Source organism: Neurospora crassa, linkage group I (assembly GCF_000182925.2).
Source record: "Neurospora crassa OR74A linkage group I, whole genome shotgun sequence".
Classification (NCBI taxonomy): Eukaryota; Fungi; Ascomycota; class Sordariomycetes; order Sordariales; family Sordariaceae; genus Neurospora; species Neurospora crassa.
The window spans coordinates 8122871-8145652 of NC_026501.1; the positions used below are offsets into that span (position 1 = coordinate 8122871).

Here is a 22782-nt window from a genome sequence, read left to right on the forward strand (position 1 = left end):
TGCCTTCAAAACGCGGTAGTACAGTTTTTACACGCGGCAGTTGCATATGGCGATAAGATGGAAGTCACAGAAAATACCTACCATAGAGTTTCAATACTTGCAATGATAACATCATCAGTATGCGGTTGTATGCAAGTTACTATCTTGCCTTGTCATGTCCGTTACCTCGACTCATCTTCACGCAGAGTCATACAAGTTGGGAGTGTCCCGCATCCCTCTTTTTTTTTTTTTTTTTTTTTTTTTTTTTTTCTCTTCCCTGGGTCTGTTTGCTCGGCGTTTTTGAGCGACTTTACAGGAGAGAGGTGGCAGATGGGAAATAGGAGATGGAAGGGGTGGTGCGTTGTGATGTGATGTTTATGGTATTGAAACTGTGATCTTGCCTGTCTGCACCTTGAGATCTTTGTTTCCGAAGGCCCTCTGAGACTTCCAAACCTGCTAACTTGCTTGCTTGCTTTTTCAAAAACCTGTACTGTAGTCTTGGACATCGCGGAGACTAAAGTTGGTGTTGTTCGTGATTTGGGCTTCAATTTGATTCGTCGTTTGATCGGGACATCATATTTCGGTCTTCCAAAATTCTCTGTTGTTTAAATCCAACCTCATCAACATCCCTATCTAGATTCCTCCAAAATACTATGTTTATGACCAACCGTTCTGATCCCATATCAGTTTCTCTGTCTCCGTATGGCTGCAGGGAACTGAGTCGCATCATGAGCCATTGCTGTCACAAGAGCAAGATATAAAACCACCCGAAAATAAGAACCTTGCGAAGAATCGCTGTAGCCCATTTCAATATCCAAGAAACCAACTACAAAATCTCCAAATAACCGCCAGCCCGATGTTGACAAATGCAGAAAACCGATTCTTTCCCTGCCAAACGCCTTTTCTTGGAAACCAATTGTCTCAAAACTGACCAAAAGTCCAAGGCTGCCGATGAAAACCCCGATGTTGATATAAATGACCATGAAACTGCCCAAACATCAAACGCCCTCTTCCCTGTTTCCATGCCCTGGTTCCTTCCGGGATCGTAGTGTTGTGCCTGTGTATACAGCAGCTGCTTTGTTACAATTGTGGAAAAGCGTCTGCTCCTTTCCTTCCTTCTCTTTTCTGTGTTACTGTAGGGCTACCAATTCACTAAATGACTAGAAAGCTGCGCATTCCGAATGAAACCTCCAATCAACGAGTAGATGGAGGTGGGGAAAGACGAGAGTGATGTCGTAAGGTGCGGATCCCGAAACTGCGGTGTTTCCTTCGAGTCTCCATAGTGATGTTTTCCTAGAGTCTGTCGCAGTGCAGCCAAGGTGTGTGATGTGAGTTCTCAGCCTTCCTTTTTGTGCTAGGTACGCTCATGCGTTTGCTTTTGGCCTCCTCTTCCCACATGCGTGTTGCTGCCTGCCACTGTTTCTCCTTGAGGGAAGTGTAGAAGGGCAGGTGGTCGACGGTGTTGGCAAGGAATACGGTGGTGTTCCTCCAGATCTGAGCGGGAATTTTGAGCCACTTGTGGCGGGGTTTGTCTTCTGAGTCTTCCGGGTCATTCGTGAAAATGGGTTTGGTATTTTCCTCCTCGTGCTCTGTTGAGGCCAAAGACGAGCCCTGTTCACTCGTCTGTTGGTTTTCTTGCATGTCTCGCATAGATGTTGCCGCGTCCACCTCTTCTTGCTGCTCAGGGGCTGGCAACTGCCAGTGTTCCGATCTGTTCCGAGTTCTTCGACCCTTTTTGCTGTCCAGGGTCCTGATCAAGTCGGACAGCATGCGATTTCGTGAATTTGAAGGTTCGTTCATACTGAACTCACTGAGCAACATGGGCTTCCTAGGGTCGGTTTTGGTGATGTAGCTTACGCCAGAGACTGGAACGACGGCAGTGATTGGGTTCAGTCCCGGTCGCTTTCTGGGTTCCGCCTCGGCGAGCTTGTCAATTATAGACATCATGTGGAGGTGATCTTGGTCGATTTCGGTCGGAATTGGTGCCGGCACAGCAAAGGTGACTCGCTTTCGCTTCCTTGTCTCGCCATTTGGAAGGGTAGGTCCAAGCTTAGTAGTGGTGGGCTGCTTCTTTTGCTTCTGTAGCCCCTCGGTCAGAAGAGGTCGGGAGCTTCTGTCATGCATGTCCTCATTTTCCTCTTCCCACACAGGGGCGTGCTCGCCGGTGTTAAGACGCCTCATGGTGTAAATGATTGCAGGAAGCGGCATCTTCTCTGGAAGCTTCCCTTGATGTATCCGTGTTCTTGTGCTCTGAACAGCTTCGCGGTGCTGTGGTCTTGGGTGGAAGTGTGTTGATCCGCGGTAACTCCCTGCAGTAACTCGGTCAAAATGTTGTCAAAATGTTGAACATAATATGGCAAAGGGCCTTTGAACTAACATACCTCGAAATGTTGGATTTGTTGACTAGGCACAATCTTGGCCACGTAGCATGAATGAGGAAGAGGTGTTTCAACTTCGCAGAAGACGATATGAGAACCAGGATAGAACGGCGAGATTTTGGGAGATGAATACTGGGAAGCACAAACACATCCAAAGGGAGGGGCAAGGGTGGTTTTATAGTGCTTCTCGGAGAATACGTGAGAGCATATTCGTGTCCTTTATGCAAGTCCGGCAAGTCGGGTTGTGTGAGCTACTGTTTGAGCTGCGATGCATCTATACGCATTCTCAACTCCGGAAGTTACTTGTCCTAACATTCAACCAACTGCGTGTCACGGACCCGTCCCAGATCAAGAGAAAACCAGCAATATCCTATCCACGCATACTGTCATCAGAGATACTTGCCTAATATGACGGACGGTGCAGGTAACAATCCTATAAAGGTGTCTTTCTGTCCTCCTGGCTGCCATCCATATGCATTGTTCACCACGCTGGTGTATATGAGGTAGAACTTCACAAGCCACTCGGACCAAGCCATAAACAAGGAACAAGAAAGATATGATGCACGTACACTTGGAAGGCTCAGTATAAAGCTTGAGTCAGATAGCTGCACAAGTAGGGATATGCAGGTATAAATAGGTATATTGCAAATGCTCTTGCGTTCCACCCGTTTCCACGTCCAGACGGATCATCCTGATGGTGTTACCACTCGAAAAGGCAGAAAAAAAAAAAGAAAAAAAAAAAAAGAAAAAAAGGCTGGCAATGCCTTGAGATTTTCCAGTCTGCATATTCGCGAGTTCCTATACTGTTGAAAGTGGTGCCATTTTTGAATCCCCAAATTCCGGCCTACACAGTCCGGTAGTAAACTGCCACCACGCCCCTTCCCCGTTCACCCTCCTCACCTCAAGCACACCTTCCTCCGCCCTTTCAATACCGAAGCGCCCGCAACTATTCCCTTCCAACCATCACATGCTTCCTGTCACTTCTTTCTTGCATGTCGCTCGTGTTCGCCGGAACCGACACAGGCCTCGGCTCTTCTCAGCCCTCATAGAGGTGCTACGCGTCAGGTCTACGCCGTGCCTCCGCTGACGACGCAATGACCGACGACCGCCAATAGCCACTATCGTCGACGACCTCCACACTTGTACCTGCACTGGTCGGCATACGCAACGAAGTGGTCGCTCCATAGTCGTTGCACTTCACACGAACTTTCAGTACCAGCACAGGCCCTCCTAGGACGTCCTGTTGGGTTTGGGTTGCAGCATTTCCAAGCCTTTTTTGGACTCGAACTTTTTTCTCGTCATGTCTGGCTACCAATGATATGGATGCCCGGCTTTGTTTGGGGCAATGTCGGGTTGAGAGAATTTGGTGGCGTAGACGCGAGAAGTTTAACACGGCCGGAGAGTGATGGACGATGCAATGGGGAGTGATGAACCCCTAGAAAGAGGGGGTTCCGTGGTTGGTGTACATGACCATCGGCGCCAAAGCAGAGACTGGTATATCTGGGCACCACATCACTGTGGTTAACGGTTGGAGTCAGTGTGTCAACCACTGCTCGCGGTCTCCAACTGTATCTGGAAGCGTTCACAACTCAGCATCAGGCCGAACAGCCTCCTATGTGATCTACGAAAATCATGACTTGATAGCCGATGAACACCCGCTATCATATGACAAAGGCTCTATGAAGAAAAACATCTACTTTTTTTTTTCCCGGGGAGGAACTTTCATCCCAGAACACCGACATCGGGTAGAGGTAGGAAATAATCTGACCATTCGGATTATCAGGAGTCTCTTCGCACGCAAAACCCATCATCAATGCGAAGACTACTTGCTTTGACTAGGCTTATGCTCCTTATTTTTACGCTACGGTACCGTGTAGGATGCCTCTCATCACTCCAGGCTCCAAAATCCCCGTTTTCCACGAAGCCAATACAAAGGTTGCCACCCACAATCGGCCTTGATTAACTTCCAGCTACCAGCATACCCTCTTCGAGCCAATATCAGATCGCTCCCTAGCGAGCGCCCTGAAAATCAACCCTTGATCTCTCAAATGCTACTGCACTCCTCCGAACGTATATCCGCTACTCCGAGTTTTAGCAATCTACCCCCGCGGACGGCCCCAAGCTTTGTGCGATCACGGATGACGCGGTCCCCTATGTGGCCTTGCCACAATCGCTGCATTTGGAATGGATCTTGCAGAACCAGCACAAGTGCTCCTAGTACGAGTTACTGGTTCGGCAGTTGCAGCATCTCCAACCGGATTCCGACATCTTGCTTCTTCTTCTTCTTTTGACTTCTTGTTGGATCAACTGGCTGGCTGGTTGTTACTTTGATAGCACTAAGGTTGTGCCAATCTTGAGGTCCCGGTGCGAAAAATTATTCGAGTGCGATGTGGAAAGAAAAGAGGCAAATGGTAGGTTGTAACAAAGAGCGAATTTCGAGGTTGATATACAAGCTACCTCTACTCGAATTCGGTCAAGACACTTCATGGGAACTATTACATCACGCTCGCCAACGGCCGAAAGGGGTACATTGGCCACTGCTCAAAGGCCGTTGGCCATCTTGCACGGTGTTTTCCCGCATAATCGCAGCCTGGATAGGACCTCTACACTGTGTTGAACCTACATCAGTACCCGATGAAATGGCCTTGTGAATCACAGGTACGTTGCCAAAGGAACCAGTTCAGTGCTTCAAACGGATGGTAAGTCACAGGTAAGCAGTATCGTCAATTTGAATCATTTTTCGGGCGAATACGAGTTCGTTAGGCCCGAGTGATCTTGTAGGCTACCATTTAGGTTTCTAATGGGGATCCAATTCAAACCAACTTCCGGCACCCTCATTATTCGAAAGTTCGCAAACCACAATGGCTTTTCATTGTTCACCGTCCCTGTCATCCACAACCAGTCTCGACACAGAAATACTTCTTGGCCGCTACCGATCCCACAACACCTCCAGGTCCATGACCCGGGATTTCTCAAAATTTCCAACCCAACATCCTCAAAACCAGTACACCCCCTCCCCCCCCCCCCCCCCCCCATGTCCCCTTTTACTTTCCCATATACCCTCTCCTGATCTCCTCCCAAACAAGCCACTCCGTCAAAATCGACTTCCTCTCCAGCATCACCCTCAAGTTGTCATCCTGCTCTTCTACCTATCCAGATCTTGTTCGCACCCTCGTCCTGACACATACACACACACCCCAACGCCCCTGACATTTCCCATGCCTCCTACACCTAGCACAACGAAATTCCCAACTTTTTATTGTTGGAAGCGCAGTTACAGTATTCCCAACTCTCCTCCTGGTCGAGATAAGAGATGTCAAAGATGAGGGGTACGGCGCAGCGGGTGCAGTAATAGGGGGAGGAGGAGGCGGGGTCTGCTGCAGCTTTCGATGTGGTTGACGCACGGGATGAGGGGTTGCGGTAGGCGTTGGCGGCCCATGAATCAATGAGTGAAGTCGGTGCAGTCGGTGAGCGGAGGAGAGGCGAGGGGAGCGGGTCTATCTTGGAGCCGGCTATGGTCATAGCTTTGATTACAGCGCCGGTGCTGGCTTCGACTTCAGAGCCGCCGCCAGCTCCAAGAGAAATTCCAGCGATAGCGGTGTCGTTGCGGGTGGGGGAATATTCTCTCTGTGGTGATGATGACGAATTGGATAAAGAGGATGCCAGGAGAGGGGATGTCTGGAATGGCTTCCGTGGGCAGTAGGCGGGGAAAGCGTAGTATGCCGGTCGAGTTTCGCGGATAGGGTGCGACTGATGTTGTTGGTCAGGGATGCTCGGGCGGTGCCTTTTGTCGTATTGGTAGTCTTGAGGGTCAAAAGGTTCTGCGATGAGTGACGCTGGAGGAGATAGGGGTGAGTGGTCATGTTCCTCGTATGAGTCTGGCCATGCGGCCGGGGGAGGATCAGGGATTTGGCTTTCAGCAGAGACAGGCGCGTTGGAGGCAGTTAATATCCCGAATTTGTGGAAATTGCGAAGAGACTCGAGGCCCCGACTTGTCCTTGTTGCTCCGGGTATGTTAGTCGGAAAGGTGATAGGATGCTCTGTGATAGTGGGTGAGACTAGTGGTTCGACGATCGGAGATGGCTTGAGCAGTCCTGTCAAGAGAGAAGGTTTCGAATTTTGGTTGAACTGTTTCCTCTCTGCTGCAAGAAGTCTGGAGATACCTGATATGCCTCCTTTGGGACAGCTGAATTCCGCCATTGGCCGCCGAGAGAAGCTTATCACACGAGGCAAGGGGCTGTCACACGATTCCGTCTCAGTGTCCTCCCAGACGTTTGCGTAGCTTGGTTCTGCCCCGTTCTGGGGGTTGGATGATGAAAAAGTCATGGTCTCTGACGTGGCGTTGTTCTGGATCGGCAATCGTGCTGTGCTCGGTCGGTGTTGATGGTAAGCCTCAACTCAAACATGATGACGGATGAAGTTAGAGGAGGGGAGGCGTTTTCTTATACACGGCGCGATGCATCCGACGCGTTCTTCGCCTGTTGCATATTGCAAGGCGAGTATCCGTGCAGTACGCGATTCCTCAAACACACCATCTGCGAGCGAAAAACGATGCAAAGTTGCTTAATCGTACAGCTTTTCTTGGGGCAAAGTGCTGGCGTTATGCATGTGGTAGCTGCTGAGTGGGGGAAATGTTCAACGAACAATGGCTTAACGTCGAAAACATGGCCTTGGAGGCAGGAACCTGTCGTAATATCAGGTGAAGAATTACTCCTGTAATGCTGGGTAGAGTAGAACTTACTCTGATCAAGTTCGCGGCCTTTTAATTACCAAAGCACGCGGTCTTTTGGCATGTTCGTTTTGGATGCCTGTGGTGTTGATAGGGTCGGGGCATCAGTGACTGCGCCTCAGACATAAATAATCAAGAAAACAAAAAGACGATGCTCCAAAGTTTAGAGACGTGGAGATCCCAAGAGCACTTACGGTGGTGAGAACACCCTGAGACCATGACCCGTCCGACAGAGTTGACCATGATCGCGATGATCACCAATCAAGTCCATTATGCTCAGCCATGTCATGTCGCGTTTAATGGCTTCGTTCGATTCGCCGTCAGAGTCTCGACTACTTACAAATGGGAAGGTAAAGGGACGAATGGGACTGGATAAAGGTGCTGGAGTGATCACAGCCACCGAGATCGTCTGAGTTCATATAAGAAGGCCTCATTTCTCCCAGAAGATAATGTTGCACCATGCCGACAGATTGCAGGAACGATTATCGAATGCAAACACCAGGAACAGGTATCTTGACTGACAATGCCAGGAAAAAAAAAGGAACAAAAAGAAAAAAAAAAACCAACATGAAATTCATGATACAGACGAGCCAACTCGCCAGCCCAAACCTGTCTCAAACCCAATTCCTATGCCCTACCAACGCCATCAATCACTGATACTTTCCTGCAGTATGATATCGTACGGCCGGTGTTAAGTCCTTCGATGACACATCCCTTTATTGAATACCCGGCTTCAACCTGATCCAAGCCGTGTCTTCTACGTGACGCCTGCGCCACTCCGTTCCTCAAGCGCCGGAAACCTTGACCTCCTCTGTCAACGTTGTTGTTTCGACACTCTCCTTAACCGAGGCAGACTCGCTCTGCTGCACTTCCTGCTGAGTTGCCGCAATTGGTTCTTTCTCTGCAACAGCCTCAGGACTAGGCGAGCTACTGCCGCTGCTGCTCACGTCGTGCACATGCAGTACCTTATCGACATCATGAACCAGCTGCGAGACCTCATCATGGAGCTCGACCTGGCGTTTTGACGAACCCTCCAACTGCCTGTCCGCCTCCTCATCGCCTACCAGCTTCCTCCACTCGGCCTCCAGCTCCTCGCGCCACCCGAGCGCGCTAGCCAGCTGCCGCACACCAGTGTCGCAGTCTCCGAGGACAAGGACGTCATCGGGTTGAGAGCCCAGAGACCCTACGCGTTCCATGTTGAACAAGACGCGAGGAACTTCGAAGGGGGCAAGATCGGGAAGACCGGCGAAAGGATGGACGGTTAAGCTGGTGCCGAGAACGAGGATCAGATCAGCTTCCTCGGCCATGTGCCTCCTGTCGAAGAATAGGGAGGGCAGGTTCTCGTGGAAGAAGACGATGTCGGGCTTGACCAGACCGTTGCACTTTTCGCAGTGTGGGACCTCGGCACGGCTGACATGTTCGCGCATCTTATCGTCCGGGTAGGGCGTCTTGCAATCGATGCAGCGTTGGGAAGCGAAGCTGCCGTGGGCCTCGACGATCAGGTCGGCGGGGACACCGGCGGCGCGCTCCAAACAGTCAATGTTCTGCGTGAAGAGCTGGTACAGGAGGCCCTTGGTGGCGAGGAGGCTGATGAAGACATGCGAGATGGTAGGGTGGAATTTGCCTGGATAAAGGTCTTTTGCGAGCACGTAGAATGGCTTGGGGTTTTCCTTGAAAAAAGGCAAGCTGAAGACATCTTCGGGCTCTTCAAGTTCCAAGGCGGCCAAGTTGGCGTAGAGGCCAGTCTCGGGAGAGCGGAAGTCAGGAACTGCAAACGCGGGTGAGCAAACAGGATCGGGAAAATTGGCATTGATGGGAACCCAACTTACTGCCAGCAGCAGTCGAAATACCCGCGCCCGTCAAGACAACAACCTTGCGAGCTTTACCGGACTTGATGTAGTCGGCAACCGCAGGCAGGCTGCGCTCTGAGAGGTTCTCAGGCTTGGTCGTTTCAGGAACGGCAGAAACTTCTTGACCCATTTTCCTTCGCGGCTTCTTTGGCTTCTTGGGTTTTTTGGGTTTCTTTTGGGTTTTCCCACCGACGGCAAAATCGTCAAAGCCGACAAAGTCGTCGTCGTTTTGGTAGTCCGCGAGTGTTCCTTTGGCGCTGAGGCCGTGAGTCCCGTGTCGGCCTATTTTGACGAATTTCCGGCGATAAAAGTGTGAGATACGAACAAACAAAACGGTCGATCTTTTCTTGTAACAATGTATGTGCAGCGTTGATGAGAATAAGCGTGATGTTTCGCCTTGTTGAATGAATGTGAGTAGAAACACAGACAAATGATGGAATAAGATCCGAGTGTGATGTTCAAGTTGATGGAAAAGGCGACGACGAGGCTCCAGCTGAGGTTACAGTGGACGTCGGGCCTGAGGGCTTGGTTTACATCATCCACTGGCGGGTTTGTCAGGTCCCCGAAACAAACGAGACACATCGACTGACTAGTCCGGCACGGGGCGGGCGGGGACGGGACCTCCCTCCTCTTATCGCCCGCCGTAGACCGCCCGGTCGGCTTGCAAATTTCTGACAGCGGGGAATTGTGGAGACACGGCGCCTCTAGCCAGGGGCACAGAAGGCACAGGGCAGGCAACCACAGCCCTACCGATTGGTGAAGACCCCTGGGCGATCGTTCTGGCGCAGAGCGAGATTTGTCACCTACCCTGCACTTTCACGGTACAGCTCGATAGCACGTACTAGAACAACCATATCATATTGGAGCAGGGTTGCCGTCGAGCAGGATAACGCACTAGCAGCTAGACGTGTTTTGAACCGCCATTTGATTACATTATTGATTAATATCTAGTGGAAAATCTATGTAAACAAGGGACGCCGGAAAGTCTAAGGTCTAGCATCTATCACGTCAACGTAAAAAAAAAAAAAAAAAAGCTTTACACACGCGAACCGAAGCCAGTCTAAGGGAAAATAAACAGGCCGAAAAAAACAGAGATATTCTCATACAACTCAATCCACGACACTCACTCATCCCCCATCACAACCCCCGTCTCCAAGTACAGCACCACCTCCGCATGCCTCCCCACCCTCCTCATCGCCTCCGTCATCGGCATATATCCCTTTACACTCATCCTCTGAATCGCCAAATCCAACGGCGTCTGTCCCGTGCGATTCATTGTCCTCTGCAAGTCCCGATCATGAGTGCACAGCACCACCACGGCACTCAGCAATCCCAGTTCGGCCGCGTGGTGCAAAGCGTTGTTGCCGTCGATGTCGACTAGCTCCGGCCGCGCGCCGTGCGCAAGCAGGAGGTGGAGGCATTCCCTTAGCATGTCGGATGGTTGTGACGGATAGTGGGGGTGGTGGTGGTTGCCCCAGGCGAAACCACGGAGGAGGGTCATGAGGGGAGTGCGGAAGTGGGGGAGGTCGCGGTTGTTGGGGTCTTCGGGGACGTCGCCCGCGAGGGCGAGGGCGAGGACTTGGGGAAAGGAGAGGCTGGTGGTGGTAGCTGTATTGGTGAGTGTAGGGGATCTTTGGTGCTGGTTGACTGCCATGGTGGCGCTGGGTTCGATGACGTCGACGTCAAGGTCGAGGAAGCTGGTGTCGCCGAAGGACGGGGGTGGGGGAGTGGCGGAGGGAGGGGTGTAATAGCAGAGGTTTTCGGTGGTGGGCGGACACAGGTTGCGCCCGACGTTGAGGGAGGCGACAATTTGGTGGAGGTTGTTGCGGCCCTGGGGGTTGACGGGGACGTGGGCGAAGAGGGAAGGGGGTCTGATCCAGACGGTACGGTAGGCTGTGCCGTAACGGGCGAAAAAGTAGTCACAGTAGGCTGAGGCAGCTTCGAGTTGGGAGGGGTCGGGGATGAGGCTGTTGCCTTCGATAACGTTTAGACGAGCTCGGATAGCTTGGATTAGAGGCGGTTGAGGGGTATGATGAGGGCTGAGGCTGGGGCTGGAGGGGTGCCTGAGGAGAAAGAGGCGAGTGGCTTCGGGGAGGTAGGAGAAGATGGTTTCGAGGGCCTCAATAGTGAAGTCGAGACGAGCCGTAAGGCGCTCGATGAATGTCATGCCGGAAGAGTCCAGTTGACAGAAATTGAACTCGCGGCCAACGAGATATCTCGTGAAGTGAGCGAGTTCGTTGATGTCAAGTGATCTAGGGTTGAGCACGTGAAAGAAGAGCTCATTAAGGTGGTTCGGTGTATTGAGGGTCACGGTTGTCGACATCGCCATGATCCGGAAGAGGACAGGCCCAGGAGCTATCCATCGGGCGGCAACATGAAGTGCGGTGTTTCCCAACCCGTCCTGGTCGTTCACTTCCTCGGCGGCGCAGACAAAGGTATCGGCCGATCGGTTGCCAAAACACACCGCACTGATGCGCTTGTGGATGCACCATGCCTTTTTGCTGCAACAGTGTTTGAGAAGCTCTTGGTTTGCACGGCTGTCGGCGTTTTGCGCATACTTGTCGCTATAGTCTATCGGGTCTTCAGGAGACAAGGCTTTGCCCTCTGGAACTGTAGACTTCTTCTTCCCTCGTCCTTCATATAGCGTGGCGGATGAGTTCGACCTAGATAAGAACGATCGCTGGTTCCAATGGGGAGAGGCACAAGAAGAGGCGTTACTACTCGAGCATATGGAAAGTCCGCTCAAGAGACTAACGACGTCGGCCAAGAATGACGAAGTGCGTCCCGGAAGCTTCACCCTCAAACTTTCCACCCGACTGCATCGCCTCTCCTTGATGCTCTTGGAGTTGTGCTTGAAGATCCTTCCTGTCGATGCTGGTACCTCAAGGGCAGACATGTCGGCTTCTGGCGAGTCGAAGCTTGTTGCTGTGGAGGAACCTGGTGGTATTGAGCTCAGGTCGCTTGCACTCGCCTTCTCCAACCCCAAATGGCGCGATATGCTGAGCTGGGTCATCTCTCGCCCCAAACGCTTCGTCGGACAGCTGGTACCAAGGGACTGCTGCCGCCATCTGGACGGATTCTTGGCCAGAAGAATGGCACAGTCAGTCTCGTCTCCCTTTGGTGGCTCCGAAACCGGACGATCATCCCTCATGGACCTCAGATAGGCCAGTCGCCTTTCCATCAACGTTCGGCTTTTGGGCCTCCTCTGACGGTAGGACTTTGACAGAAGCTCGTTAAGCAGACATTGTGTATGTCGAGGTCTGTAAGTTGCAGTCAGTACTGGTGGTCATGGGCAGGATAAGGGTGGAAATGTCCTACTTTGGTTGGAATGGCCCTTCGGCAAGAAGGTCAAGGATCTCCTTCAACGACAGGCCCGACTCGGGAGTACAGAGATACAGCCGGAGAAGTTTCCTCTTTCGTGATGGCGTCCAGTCGATCGCCGGCCGTCCCCTTCGCCGGACTTGAGACTCGCCCGTTGGTTTTGTGATCTTTCCATCTTTCGTTCTGGGCATGGTGGCTGTTTCTGCTTAACTTCCCTTACGGACGTAAGATCAGCAAACAACTTGAGGAGTAGAGGCCTCGAAGGGAGGGCCAGAGGAGAACATGATATACACATGCGCAACCATCCGAGAGACTTTTCAGCTCGGAATCGACTAAGCCTTCTCCGGAGGCTCATATCAAGCCATCGTTTAAACCAAACCGTTATTTCGTGGGGTGAGAGGGTGGTCCAATGTCTCCGGTCGCCGATCTTTGATACCGAGTCCAAAGGGACGTCCTGCTGCCGGTATTGAAGGGAGACGAGCCTCGACGTTCGATGATCTCCCCACAAACTGTCCGAACATATTAGGGCCCTGGCTCATGACAAGCAGTGCAAATGGGTGTTGGGTACCCTGGGATACGATCAGATGGGAGTGACTGGTGCCATTTTCGGACCGTTGCAGTGTCAAACACAGTCTGCTTGCCTTGAGGAGCCAATCCCCCAATGAAGCTAAGCTGCAGCCAGTCGTCTCAACCGGGAAGAGATGTCTGGGGTGTCTCGCCATAATGGTGTAGATTGCACGCTTGCACGCACTTCTCTTGGACTTCCTCACGGTATGTGGGCTGGTGTTTGCTTGTTCATCTGCGACAGACGGAGCCCCTGATGACTGCCGCCAATTCCGCCATTCGACGTCAAAGGGGGCGCCACATTGTAACCCATGGAAGCAATGGAATCGTCTTTTTTTCCGCCGGGAGATCAATCTATTCCGTTCCTGGGATATGGGGATGGCGATATGCATGGAAGCTCGGCTTACCCGTCCCTTGGATACCGTTATGTTTCGGATGAGACGTTTCAAGGCTCCTTTGGCAATCACGTTCCTGAAGGGGGCGACGCTTGGAACTTTGAACACGAAAGCGCGATCTCGACGTCCGTAAGGAAGAATTCAACGGCCGCCGAAGCCTCTTGTAGCCTCGTCGTCGTCGCCGGCAACATCCTAGGCACACAGTCACACCCGCCGCCAATGACAGACACTTTGGCATTCTAATGAAGGATCAATGATTGAATGAGTGATTGTTTCAAATGGAGAAGAAGTCTTCATAAGGCTTTTGTTTCCCTTTCATCGGAGTTCTTCCCGTAGCCTCGGGACGATAGCTGGACGGGGTCTGTGCAATGCTTCTGTTGGTTGTTCTGCTGAAAGCGAATGCCCCTTTTCATGCATATGGCTCCACAGGAAACGCAGTAACGCTTGAAGCCCACCCTGAAGAACCAAAGAACTTCCAATCTTGGACAATCGCCAACACATGCCCATATTCTGGACGCCAGATAGAAGCTGCGCCGTTCCGACTTTTATCTTTTGGTTTGATGTACTTGACCGGGGCTGGAACGGCTGACCAAATGGCTTGGTGACGGATCAGATCTTTCTTGCGATATCTGAACGCCATCACAGTGCCTGAGTGTCGTACGCATTTTCTTGTACTATTCGCCCAATGGTCAAAGCTTTCATTAACATGCCGAACGAGCCCCCAAATTCAGCTAGGAAGTTGCTAACCCCGTCCGACGCGCATCCGATGGGTCCCATCCCGCCCTTGCGATGACAAACTGAGGAGACCTGTGTCAACAATGGAGTCACCCCGCGCCAATATCTAACGGGCATTCGACCACGGCGAGAAGAGTGGATATGTCCAAGGGCGCATTAGGCGAGTAAGGCTACTAGTTCGAACCCGGGAGTCTCCATGCTTCCTTATGGCGACATGATTCCACTTTCTTCATCGATCGACTTGGCGATAACACCATCTCCTCTGTGAAGGTTCATATAAATAGGTTGATAGAACAGAGTTTCAGAACTCCAATCAAAGTCCTGACTTTCACCAAGTTGTGCATTTCAGTCCAACAAGTAATCAACATTATTACGATGTCTTCCCCAACCGGGAACCCCGTCCTTGACGGCCCCAAAAAGCTCGCCGCGGCCTTCCCTAACAAGGAGCTGTCGATGGCTTCTCTTTCGGTTCACGCCGACGACTACATCAACAACCACCAGGCCGTTGCGCCTCCCATGCACGTGTCCACCACCTTTCGCTATGCCGAGAACCCAGACGACTTGAAACCATGGGAGAACCTCAACGTATGCCTCCTGCTTTCACTCCTCACCTTCTCGTCAAACATTGAAAAAGATCCTCAATCTCAGAATCTCACTAACACGCAACAAAAACACAGCCCAATGCCCCCTATGACTCCCACATCTACTCCCGCGACTCGGCCCCCAACTCCACGCGTCTCGAGGCCATCCTAACCTCCCTCCTGGGTGCCCCCGCCCTCACCTACGCCTCTGGCCTCTCTGCCTTCCACGCCATGATCGTCTTCCTGAACCCCAAGCGCGTCGCCATCGGGGGCGGCTACCACGGCTGCCACGGCATTCTTAAACTCATGAAGAAGCTGAACGGACTGGAAAAGCTCGAACTCGAGTCCGACGCCGACCTCGCCAAACTCCAACCGGGCGACGTTATCCACGTCGAGACGCCCCTCAATCCCACTGGCGAAGCCCGCGACCTAGCTTATTACCGGCGCAAAGCCGACGAGCTGGGTTGCTACTTGACCGTGGACGCCACCTTCGCTCCCCCGCCCCTGCAGGACCCGTTCCAGTTGGGCGTGGACATTGTCATGCACAGCGGCACCAAGTACTTTGGCGGACACAGCGACATGTTGTGTGGCGTGCTGGCGTTCCGGCCGGACAAGGCTCAGGAATGGCTACCGGCGCTGTTGGAGGAGAGGCTGTACTTGGGCGCAGTACTGGGGAGCTTGGAGGGCTGGCTGGGGGTGCGCAGCCTACGGACATTTGAGCTGCGGATCAAGAGGCAGGCGGAGAGCGCGCAGAAGCTGGTGGATTGGTTGGTGGAGGAGAAGGCGAAGGAGGGCAGCCTGGTGAGCGAGTTTGTGACGAGGATCCAGCATGCTTCACAGCAGCCCGAGGCTAAGGAGGAGGGCAGCTGGCTGCGGAAGCAGATGCCTGGTGGATTCGGACCGGTGTTTTCCATATACCTCAAGTCGGAGCAGCAGGCTAAGAGGTTGCCTAGCAAGCTGCACTTGTTCCACCATGCTACTAGCTTGGGCGGCGTTGAGAGCTTGATCGAGTGGCGTGCCATGAGCGACTTGGATATTGACAAGAGGCTGTTGCGTATAAGCGTTGGCGTCGAGAGCTGGGATGACCTTAGGGACGATCTTATTCAGGGCCTTGAGGCGTTGAAGAAGGATCCAAAGGCGCAGTAAGTACCAAGATACCACGAGTGATGATCTAAAATATACATGCGAGAAGGTGCAAGATGTAATAATTACTTGATTCATTAAGTTGTAGTTTTGTCCATCATGTCTGTATATACTGTGTCATAAGAGCAATATCCTCATTACCCAAAAACGCCCAAAAGCCAGAATCCCATATCCTGCGTCATCCTCCATGATGGAGTGACGTCCGTCTAGTTGTGCGGTCTAACATTATGCGTGACTTCATTAAGTAGTCCTCCAGCCGAGAGCCCACAGGTTAAAATGTACGTAAAGCCTGAACATGGCCAAACCCGGCATTATCCGCATCCCAATTTGGTAAGCCAAAAAGAAGAGAAAGAGACTTTTACTTTGAACATAAATCATGACTGCACCTCCTGTTCCTGCAAGGCAGTGGCAGTGGATGGTCGGTCAGCGACAGGCATAAGCTCTGCCCCCTGTCCGCTCTGTCCCCGCTTCCGGCCGGGGAGGAATCGCGACATGGCTTGCCCGTTCTCCTTCTCCTTCAGCGGGGTGGCGTTTTCAGGGGCATCGGAACCAAACTTGGAGAAGAAGCCGCGCTTCTTGGCTGGCTGGGCCTGTTGCTTGTCGTCGTTGAGGCCGACTTCTTCGAAGCTCTCTTCCGGAGTAGAGAAGTCCCGCCTGAAACGATGCTCACTGAAAACCGACTGTCGCGGCGTGCGTGGGAACCTGGCAGAATCGAGACTCTGGCGCGGTGCGAAAGTGAATTCGCCGGCGGTGGGAGATACGGGGCTCTTTGCAGATATGTCCTAAAAGTAGGAAAGTGTATCAAGGTCAGCCATCATTTGTGTACGGCGATCATGGGGCTGAAAGCAGGATGGATGCGTCGGAAACATACAAAAGACCTCCTATAGGAGTCAAAGGACTCTCTCGAGATGGAGAAGTGTTCAATCTCAGGAACAGCAGTCTTTGTTTCGGTAGAGTTGCGCGACAGGTATTTCCTGGGCCAAATCGCTTCTTTCTCGACGGGGGACGGCTGTGATTACCTCTGTCAGATGTCGGCGCTTGGATTGTTTCTCTAAGCCATGCCACATGGGGATTTCATTTCATACCGGCAAGTATACACCACTGTCATTGACCACTGAGACCCACAAGACGAGTTAGCATGATGGCGCTTTCTACTGGCATTGACGATGGTCCAGAGGGGTTAAGGCGGTGTTGGGGTTGGTTGATAGGGGCCTGGTTTGTCATACCACTCATCTTGTAATCGCCAGTATCTTGACCCTTCTTGTTGCTGCGGATGTTGAAGGCCGACGAGGCTCTAAAACCGACCGTGTTTACCCTCTCGAAGCCAGCATGGGCAAGGTCGGTATTCCCGGCGTCGGAACCGGGGCGGACGTTCTCGTCCTGGGTCACGGCAACGCCAAGTCGGCGCGCAAAGGGATTCCGAATTGGCATGGTGGAGGAGTTTGTTTATTCGCCGTTGGAGAAGTCAACTCGGATTGGTATACAACGTTAAGGCGTGACGGGGTCCAGAAATAATCGTAGTAAAGACAAGTACGGGACTAGTATGAAACTCGAATGATGCCGCTTTGTATTGGAGATACTGAGCGATCCAGTATCTGGTTTGCGATTAAGAGTCCAGGTGTGGGAAGAAAGGTAGGTACCTCTAGGCAATGGGCGGTGGATTCGTCCGAGTTTTTGTGCCGACTTTCCTCTTCAGAGCTAAAGATGCGACGGAAGGTGCAATGGAAGGGAATTCTAGATGTATTAATGGAAGGATAAATCAGATGAAATCGGACAAAAGCAAATCAAGGGCAGCGAACATCCCTATTCACTCGAGTCCCTTTCCCTCGGACTGGTTCCCACTCCCAAGCCACTCTCTCCAGGTTCTCAATGGTCCGCAATTGTCCTCAAAGACGGTCTGGCCGAAAGGGACCTTCGCGGCCGTTACATAGTGACAATTCCATTGGACGACGGCGCCAAAGAGTGGCACTGCGGGGCACTCTTCTCCCGTTTTAGTTTGCCAGCTGCACAGACTGCAGTAGCTGACCTGCAGCCTTCAGGGACACTCTAGCGACACTGTGCCTGTGCCATGGCAGCCATACAGCTTGTCGTCCACATGCGGATACTGCTGACGGGAAAAGCCAAAAAGGGGAATTGCATTGAGTTGGTCCCCCCGCCCCGCTTTTAACTTGTGCTCCGGGGTGGCGCATAAAAGTGCCCGCTTGTGTATCGTTGATTGGTTGGTGTCAATTGGGTATGTAGGTACAAGGACCTTGTTTAGTTGTAAGTATACACTAAAAGTGGTGATGCATCAATCTTTCGAAGAGTTCTAACCTTGAGAGTTGTTATAACAAACGACATACGGCATTCGACAAGATGGTCTCTTTGATGCTCATCCAGTGCGATCGCATTGTGCGGGGCTCCCAGTGTCATGGCCCAAGGTCATTGATGTGGAGATACGGTGATGACGTTATCCTTTTTCCCAACTCGAGAACTTTCACCTCGGCAAAATACGCAGTGTAGCAACTAGTGGACTACTGTGTAGGATTTGATTGCACAAGTTAAAAGAAGTCGCCATGTTGCAATACTGCCTTTTGACGATTCAGAATCTTCATCTTGATCGTGTACATCAGGACAACCTGCCGATTAAGCGGTTCGGAATTTAGATCAACTACCTCGCGAATCCGGCGCAACTCGAGAAGGCGGAGTTGACGTAGTTGAACCAACCCGAATACGGATTGTCGTAGTGAAGCCACAATTGTCTTATGTCACCTTATATTGCCGGGTATCTTGCATATCTTACATGTCCTTTTAGGTGCTCACATCTAATCGGAACCGGTGCCATCCGGACCATCCGAGAAGCCGTTGAACTCATCGTCTTCCGAGCCTGCCTCGTCGTCCTCAGCTCCTGCAGCCAACTCCTCCGCATCGGGGTCTTCATCCTGTTCCTCAATCTCGTAACTACCGCTAACGTCCCATCGGTCGCCCTTAGCAGCGCGGCTAACATACTTGACGAAGCGCAGTGTCCCGCTATCACGGAGCACCAGTGTCATCTTGTTCCAAGCAGCCGCCTGGAAGAAGAGGATGTTGTCGTCGTCCTCGCTGCTCTTGTAGATGGCCGCATCCTCGTCATCGTCATCGTCACCGGCCATATACACTTCGTGGCCGCCGACTTCCACTGTTTCCTCCTCGGCCTTTTCAGTCTTTTCAACAGCCTTGCCCTTGCCCTTAGAGCTGCCGTTAGAGGTGGCCTTACCCTTGCCCTTGCCCTTGCCCTTAGCCTCCTCCTCTTCCGACTCTTCCTCCTCCTCTTCGTCCTCCTCCTCCTCCTCGACATCACCCCATCCATCCGTAGGTGTTAGGCCGATGTTGAGCTCCAGACGAGCTTTACCATCATGCCCGGTAGCAAGAGTATAATCCTTACCATGACGAAACCGCCTAGCAAGGAGATCATGACCTTCAATAGTGGATCTTGTTGCCATCTGCAACCACAGACGGAACTGCCTGGATGGCAGCAGAACATCCAGCAACTCCTTGATGGGCGAGTCGGGCGCATTTTCCTCGCCTGGCTGCAGATACAAGAAGCGGTGCTTGTGGGGCGGGCGAGCCACCTTCCAAGCACCAGACTTCTCGATCTCCTCGCTGCCCTCAGGAAGTTTCTTGGCCTCCTGAGCCTCGACATATTCCTTGATCTTAGCAGCAAACTTAGGATGCAAAATGTCGGATAAGGTGATGCTGAACTGCTCCTCAAATTGATCGGCAATGTTTTCGATCGTGTCGGGGGTCAAGTAGGTAGGGGCGAGGTACTTTAAGAGAAACTCCAAGTCGGCTTCGTCGAACGTGTTTTCTTCATCCTCGTTGCTCGACTCCTTCTCTACCTGCACGGGCTTCGCTACTGGGCGGTCGTACTGATCTGGGTTGCCCTGCAGTTGCATCAAACCACTCTTGTGGGCAGCCTTTTCCTCTGCGCCCTCGACATAGCCATCCTCGCCGATTTGAGGGATATGAAACCATCCGCTGATAGCCATACGGATGCGGCCACCCTGCTTTTCCAGCTCCTCCTTGGAAGCATGGTATACCTCCTCGACATCGTGGAAAGATTCTCCGGGTTGGACAGCAAAGAAGGACAACTGATTCCATGCCGGTGGGATAACCTTGACCGGGTCTGGGAGCGGTGTCTTGGCAATCTCGCCGTCCTTGCCCTCACGGTCCTCGACGGGGAAGAGACGCAAGGCACCACCCCACTCGGGTTTCCAAGGGGTATCGGGATCCGTCAAGTAGAGGATGTAGCTGACCTTGCGGGAACCAATGACGTCGTCGTGGCACAACAGGTAGCAGCCCGGGGTATAGACATTGATGGCCATATCCGTCTTACGTCCACTCAAGGGACCGCAGTCGGTGATGTGGGAAACATAGTTGCGGAAGGTCTCCGAGTAGAGAGCGTCGCGAAGGGCGAGAAGAGAGGGCAGCTTGGACAGGGCATCGTCGTCGAGACCGTCGAGGTTTGCGAGGTCACCGCTTTGGTGGATCTTGTAGATGTCGGTCTCCTTGGGAGTGAAAGAGACATTGTGCTTGATTTCGTCGCGGACCTTGCGGAGGAGGGAGTCGTCGACTAGCTCGTTGATAACGGCGTGCTTGTAAGGGGTCGAGGAAGCATACTCCTGCGTGTACTCGTTAAGGACGGACTGGTCGAAAAGCCCCTTGCGGAAACGGGCCTTGGTGTCTTCCGGGGAGAGAGCTGTGTGCGGTGATGCAGGTCAGCCACAACTGGAACCCGGGCGAGCATGGGGGCCAATGGACGCATTACTGTTCTTCGATTTCTTCAGGCTCTTGGCCGACTTCTTGCTGTCAGACCGTGCCTGATTCTCTGCCTTTCTCTTCACCATCTTGGGTAGGTCGATTGGCTGGTCTGCACAAATTTCGAGGTGTAATTGAGGAGACAAATGTGCAAGAGCAAATGCAGCAGGAGAAAAACGCTGGCCAGGAAGGTGCCGTGGGCTGATACATAAGTTATCGCAGCTCTTATCGAACCACTAGAGTGGAGCAGGCTTGCCAAAAATTTTGTCTCCGCCGCTGCATATCGGATCCTCTTTCCCCACGAAAAAGTGGTCAGAAAGGCAGGGATCGCCAAGTATCGCATGATTTGGCTAATCGATAACGACGCGGTGCGTACCTAACCTAGGTACCTTGGTGAGCTTGGTTATAGCACCTAAAGTAGCCCAGTACAACTCCTCACTAGAAAAGCTCTTTATATTCCACTTCCACAGAGCAATTCACGTTGGAAACATGAGCTTCTTTTTTTTTCTTTTTCCAAACAAACAGGAGCTGTGTAAAACTACCCGGGACAATTCGTCTTGACTTGAGCAATAGACTGGATGGTCTCACACGTCTCTGAACAGTGCAAAATGCTACTAAAGGTGTAGGTCTCATCTACGGAAACGACCTTTAGACTAGCAAGAAGGGAGTAGCTGTTCTCATCCCTCGGGTCTGATTGCGTCTGTTGTATTTCAAGTTGTTGTGCATCGTTTGTATGGGCGACATCGTATAAGGCTTGAGAGACAGGCTTCTTTGATTCTCAGTACATGAATTTCTTTGAATTGGCCAAATATTCCGTTGTTGAGCATACACAACCTAATCTACATTCCTTTTTATCCACAGTCGAGCCACACAAGGTACAGAGGATTGCGGATTGTGGGCGAAGGGTCAGTGACATATACACTGAACTGCAAGGTGAAGGAAGCAGCGTCTACTCGTCAGATGCAAGCCATGGAGAAAGAAGGCGCTTTTAGATTTGGCGAGTACGTTCCCCCACTCGCTCCCCTTCCATACTATTTCCTCAGGTTATTACTAGGTATCTTTCTTATAGCTTGCCGTTCCTCTTCTCGACAGCCTCACGAAGTAGCGCAATGACCTCAGAAGGATCCTGGGCACCGAAGACGGCGCTTCCGGCTACAATGACATTCGCACCTGCGTCTGCCGCCTGGTCGATGGTGCTGGGTCCAAGGCCGCCGTCGACCTCAATGTTCAGCTCGGGATACCGCTTCCTGAGCTCTTGAACCTTGGGCAGTTCGGAAGCCATGAACTTCTGTCCACCGAAGCCAGGCTCCACTGTCATGATGAGGACCATCTGCCAAACAGGGGTGTTTAGTATGTGCCTTTCTCCTTCCCCTTTGACTCTGCAAGGTCTTCACTCTTCGCGACAAGCCAGTCCAACATTGGAGGATAGACCAATATCAAGTAAGGGGCATGGGCATGGGCATGAGTAAACTTACATCCGGTCTCTCCTTGGGGTCCTCGGACTCCAAGATCTCCCAGAGAACATCAACAGAAGTCGCGGGCTTAAGGGCAATACCCGCAAGCATGCCCTGGTCGTGGATGTACTTGATCAGCTCCTTGGGGCTGGTCTTCTTGTCCGACTTGGCCTCGGGCGACTCAGCGGCTGTCGAGAAGGCGGCCTCATAGTGGAAGCAGTACAGATCGCAACCGGCCTTCTTGAACTCCTTGACCCATTTCTTGGGCTCGGCAATCATCATGTGGCAGTCGAAGGTGCCCTTGCCGTAGGCCTCGGTTGGCTTCTCAACGTGGCCGCGAATTTTGGCGACGATGGGAGGGCCCCACGTTAGGTTGGGGACGAAGTGGCCATCCCTTGTGTTTGGTGTTAGCTGATGTTCTTTTCCCATGGTGGGGGGGGGGGGGGGGGGGGGGGGGCAATGGAATACGATCAGCTTTCTTACATGATATCGACATGGAGCCAGTCGGCGCCCTGGCTGATTGTCTTGGAGCAGTCATGGCCTAGGTTGGCAAAGTCGGCCGACAGAATGGAGGGTGCGATGATTGCTTTGGGTGCCATTGTGAATGTGTAAATTTCGTGTTGAGGAGTGTGATGTTGATCGAATAAGACGATATCGCGGTTTGAGCTGGATGACTCTGCCAATTCGGTCTATTCCTACATTGACCTAGCGGAACGGGACGGGATATGTAGATGATGGATCTGAAGGTCCCGATGACGGATGGGTCCCCCTTTCCACATCCACATGGCGGAAGAGGGGCATGATGGTTCGCCGACCCGGCCGGTTCTGTCCCGACAACGGTGGAGCTTAAACGGAGCGAAAGTGGGGAATCAAGAGC

At 52.3% G+C, this 22782-nt stretch overlaps 8 protein-coding genes across 8 annotated transcripts; 1 reads left to right on the forward strand and 7 right to left on the reverse strand.

Moving 5' to 3' along the window:
• Positions 1 to 1272: 1272 nt before the first annotated feature.
• Positions 1273 to 2160, reverse strand: NCU00525 (hypothetical protein; the record flags this gene model as incomplete). The annotated part of the gene is made up of 1 exon (XM_958984.1): positions 1273 to 2160. One exon carries the CDS (start codon positions 2158 to 2160, stop codon positions 1273 to 1275), a length of 888 nt encoding a protein of 295 aa, XP_964077.1.
• Positions 2161 to 5588: 3428 nt separating this feature from the next.
• On the reverse strand, positions 5589 to 6683 carry NCU00524 (hypothetical protein; the record flags this gene model as incomplete). Its single annotated transcript, XM_958633.2, has 1 exon — positions 5589 to 6683. One exon carries the CDS (start codon positions 6681 to 6683, stop codon positions 5589 to 5591), a length of 1095 nt encoding a protein of 364 aa, XP_963726.2.
• Positions 6684 to 7367: 684 nt separating this feature from the next.
• nst-2 (NAD-dependent deacetylase sirtuin-2) lies at positions 7368 to 9499 on the reverse strand. The gene is made up of 2 exons (XM_958632.3): positions 8916 to 9499; positions 7368 to 8854 (listed from the first exon to the last, which is right to left on the reverse strand). The coding sequence occupies exons 1-2, from the start codon at positions 9064 to 9066 to the stop codon at positions 7872 to 7874; spliced, it is 1134 nt and encodes a 377-aa protein (XP_963725.2). The 5' UTR covers positions 9067 to 9499; the 3' UTR covers positions 7368 to 7871.
• A 389-nt stretch (positions 9500 to 9888) lies between these two features.
• NCU16457 (hypothetical protein) lies at positions 9889 to 13487 on the reverse strand. Its single transcript, XM_011395123.1, has 2 exons — positions 12255 to 13487; positions 9889 to 12196 (listed from the first exon to the last, which is right to left on the reverse strand). Exons 1-2 carry the CDS (start codon positions 12446 to 12448, stop codon positions 10060 to 10062), a joined length of 2331 nt encoding a protein of 776 aa, XP_011393425.1. The 5' UTR covers positions 12449 to 13487; the 3' UTR covers positions 9889 to 10059.
• Positions 13488 to 13979: 492 nt separating this feature from the next.
• NCU00522 (cystathionine beta-lyase) lies at positions 13980 to 15838 on the forward strand. Its single transcript, XM_958631.3, has 2 exons — positions 13980 to 14536; positions 14629 to 15838. The coding sequence occupies exons 1-2, from the start codon at positions 14327 to 14329 to the stop codon at positions 15676 to 15678; spliced, it is 1260 nt and encodes a 419-aa protein (XP_963724.2). The 5' UTR covers positions 13980 to 14326; the 3' UTR covers positions 15679 to 15838.
• NCU00521 (hypothetical protein) lies at positions 15695 to 17535 on the reverse strand. The gene is made up of 4 exons (XM_958630.2): positions 16902 to 17535; positions 16761 to 16789; positions 16547 to 16684; positions 15695 to 16457 (listed from the first exon to the last, which is right to left on the reverse strand). The coding sequence occupies exons 1-4, from the start codon at positions 17104 to 17106 to the stop codon at positions 16050 to 16052; spliced, it is 780 nt and encodes a 259-aa protein (XP_963723.2). The 5' UTR covers positions 17107 to 17535; the 3' UTR covers positions 15695 to 16049.
• A 751-nt stretch (positions 17536 to 18286) lies between these two features.
• On the reverse strand, positions 18287 to 20631 carry NCU00520 (oxidoreductase). Its single transcript, XM_958629.2, has 2 exons — positions 20462 to 20631; positions 18287 to 20392 (listed from the first exon to the last, which is right to left on the reverse strand). Exons 1-2 carry the CDS (start codon positions 20538 to 20540, stop codon positions 18480 to 18482), a joined length of 1992 nt encoding a protein of 663 aa, XP_963722.1. The 5' UTR covers positions 20541 to 20631; the 3' UTR covers positions 18287 to 18479.
• Positions 20632 to 21204: 573 nt separating this feature from the next.
• On the reverse strand, positions 21205 to 22747 carry NCU00519 (ribulose-phosphate 3-epimerase). Its single transcript, XM_958628.3, has 3 exons — positions 22389 to 22747; positions 21927 to 22299; positions 21205 to 21781 (listed from the first exon to the last, which is right to left on the reverse strand). Exons 1-3 carry the CDS (start codon positions 22502 to 22504, stop codon positions 21515 to 21517), a joined length of 756 nt encoding a protein of 251 aa, XP_963721.2. The 5' UTR covers positions 22505 to 22747; the 3' UTR covers positions 21205 to 21514.
• Between the last annotated feature and the right edge of the window lie 35 nt (positions 22748 to 22782).

Bases quoted from the DNA above. Each gene is read 5' to 3' on its own strand.
- nst-2 (XM_958632.3), bottom strand. From the start codon at position 9,066: ATGGGTCAAGAAGTTTCTGCCGTTCCTGAAACGACCAAGCCTGAGAAC. The intron at 8,855-8,915 runs GTAAGTTGGGTT...CCGCGTTTGCAG, and splicing joins TATTTCGACTGCTGCTGGCA to TTCCTGACTTCCGCTCTCCC.
- NCU16457 (XM_011395123.1), bottom strand. From the start codon at position 12,448: ATGCCCAGAACGAAAGATGGAAAGATCACAAAACCAACGGGCGAGTCT. The intron at 12,197-12,254 runs GTAGGACATTTC...TGCAACTTACAG, and splicing joins GAAGGGCCATTCCAACCAAA to ACCTCGACATACACAATGTC.
- NCU00522 (XM_958631.3), top strand. From the start codon at position 14,327: ATGTCTTCCCCAACCGGGAACCCCGTCCTTGACGGCCCCAAAAAGCTC. The intron at 14,537-14,628 runs GTATGCCTCCTG...ACAAAAACACAG, and splicing joins AACCATGGGAGAACCTCAAC to CCCAATGCCCCCTATGACTC.
- NCU00521 (XM_958630.2), bottom strand. From the start codon at position 17,106: ATGCCAATTCGGAATCCCTTTGCGCGCCGACTTGGCGTTGCCGTGACC. The intron at 16,790-16,901 runs GTATGACAAACC...TGTGGGTCTCAG, and splicing joins TGGCGATTACAAGATGAGTG to TGGTCAATGACAGTGGTGTA. The intron at 16,685-16,760 runs GTATGAAATGAA...AGGTAATCACAG, and splicing joins ACAGTGGTGTATACTTGCCG to CCGTCCCCCGTCGAGAAAGA.
- NCU00520 (XM_958629.2), bottom strand. From the start codon at position 20,540: ATGGTGAAGAGAAAGGCAGAGAATCAGGCACGGTCTGACAGCAAGAAG. The intron at 20,393-20,461 runs GTAATGCGTCCA...CACCGCACACAG, and splicing joins CCTGAAGAAATCGAAGAACA to CTCTCTCCCCGGAAGACACC.
- NCU00519 (XM_958628.3), bottom strand. From the start codon at position 22,504: ATGGCACCCAAAGCAATCATCGCACCCTCCATTCTGTCGGCCGACTTT. The intron at 22,300-22,388 runs GTAAGAAAGCTG...ACCAAACACAAG, and splicing joins TGGCTCCATGTCGATATCAT to GGATGGCCACTTCGTCCCCA. The intron at 21,782-21,926 runs GTAAGTTTACTC...CCTGTTTGGCAG, and splicing joins ACCCCAAGGAGAGACCGGAT to ATGGTCCTCATCATGACAGT.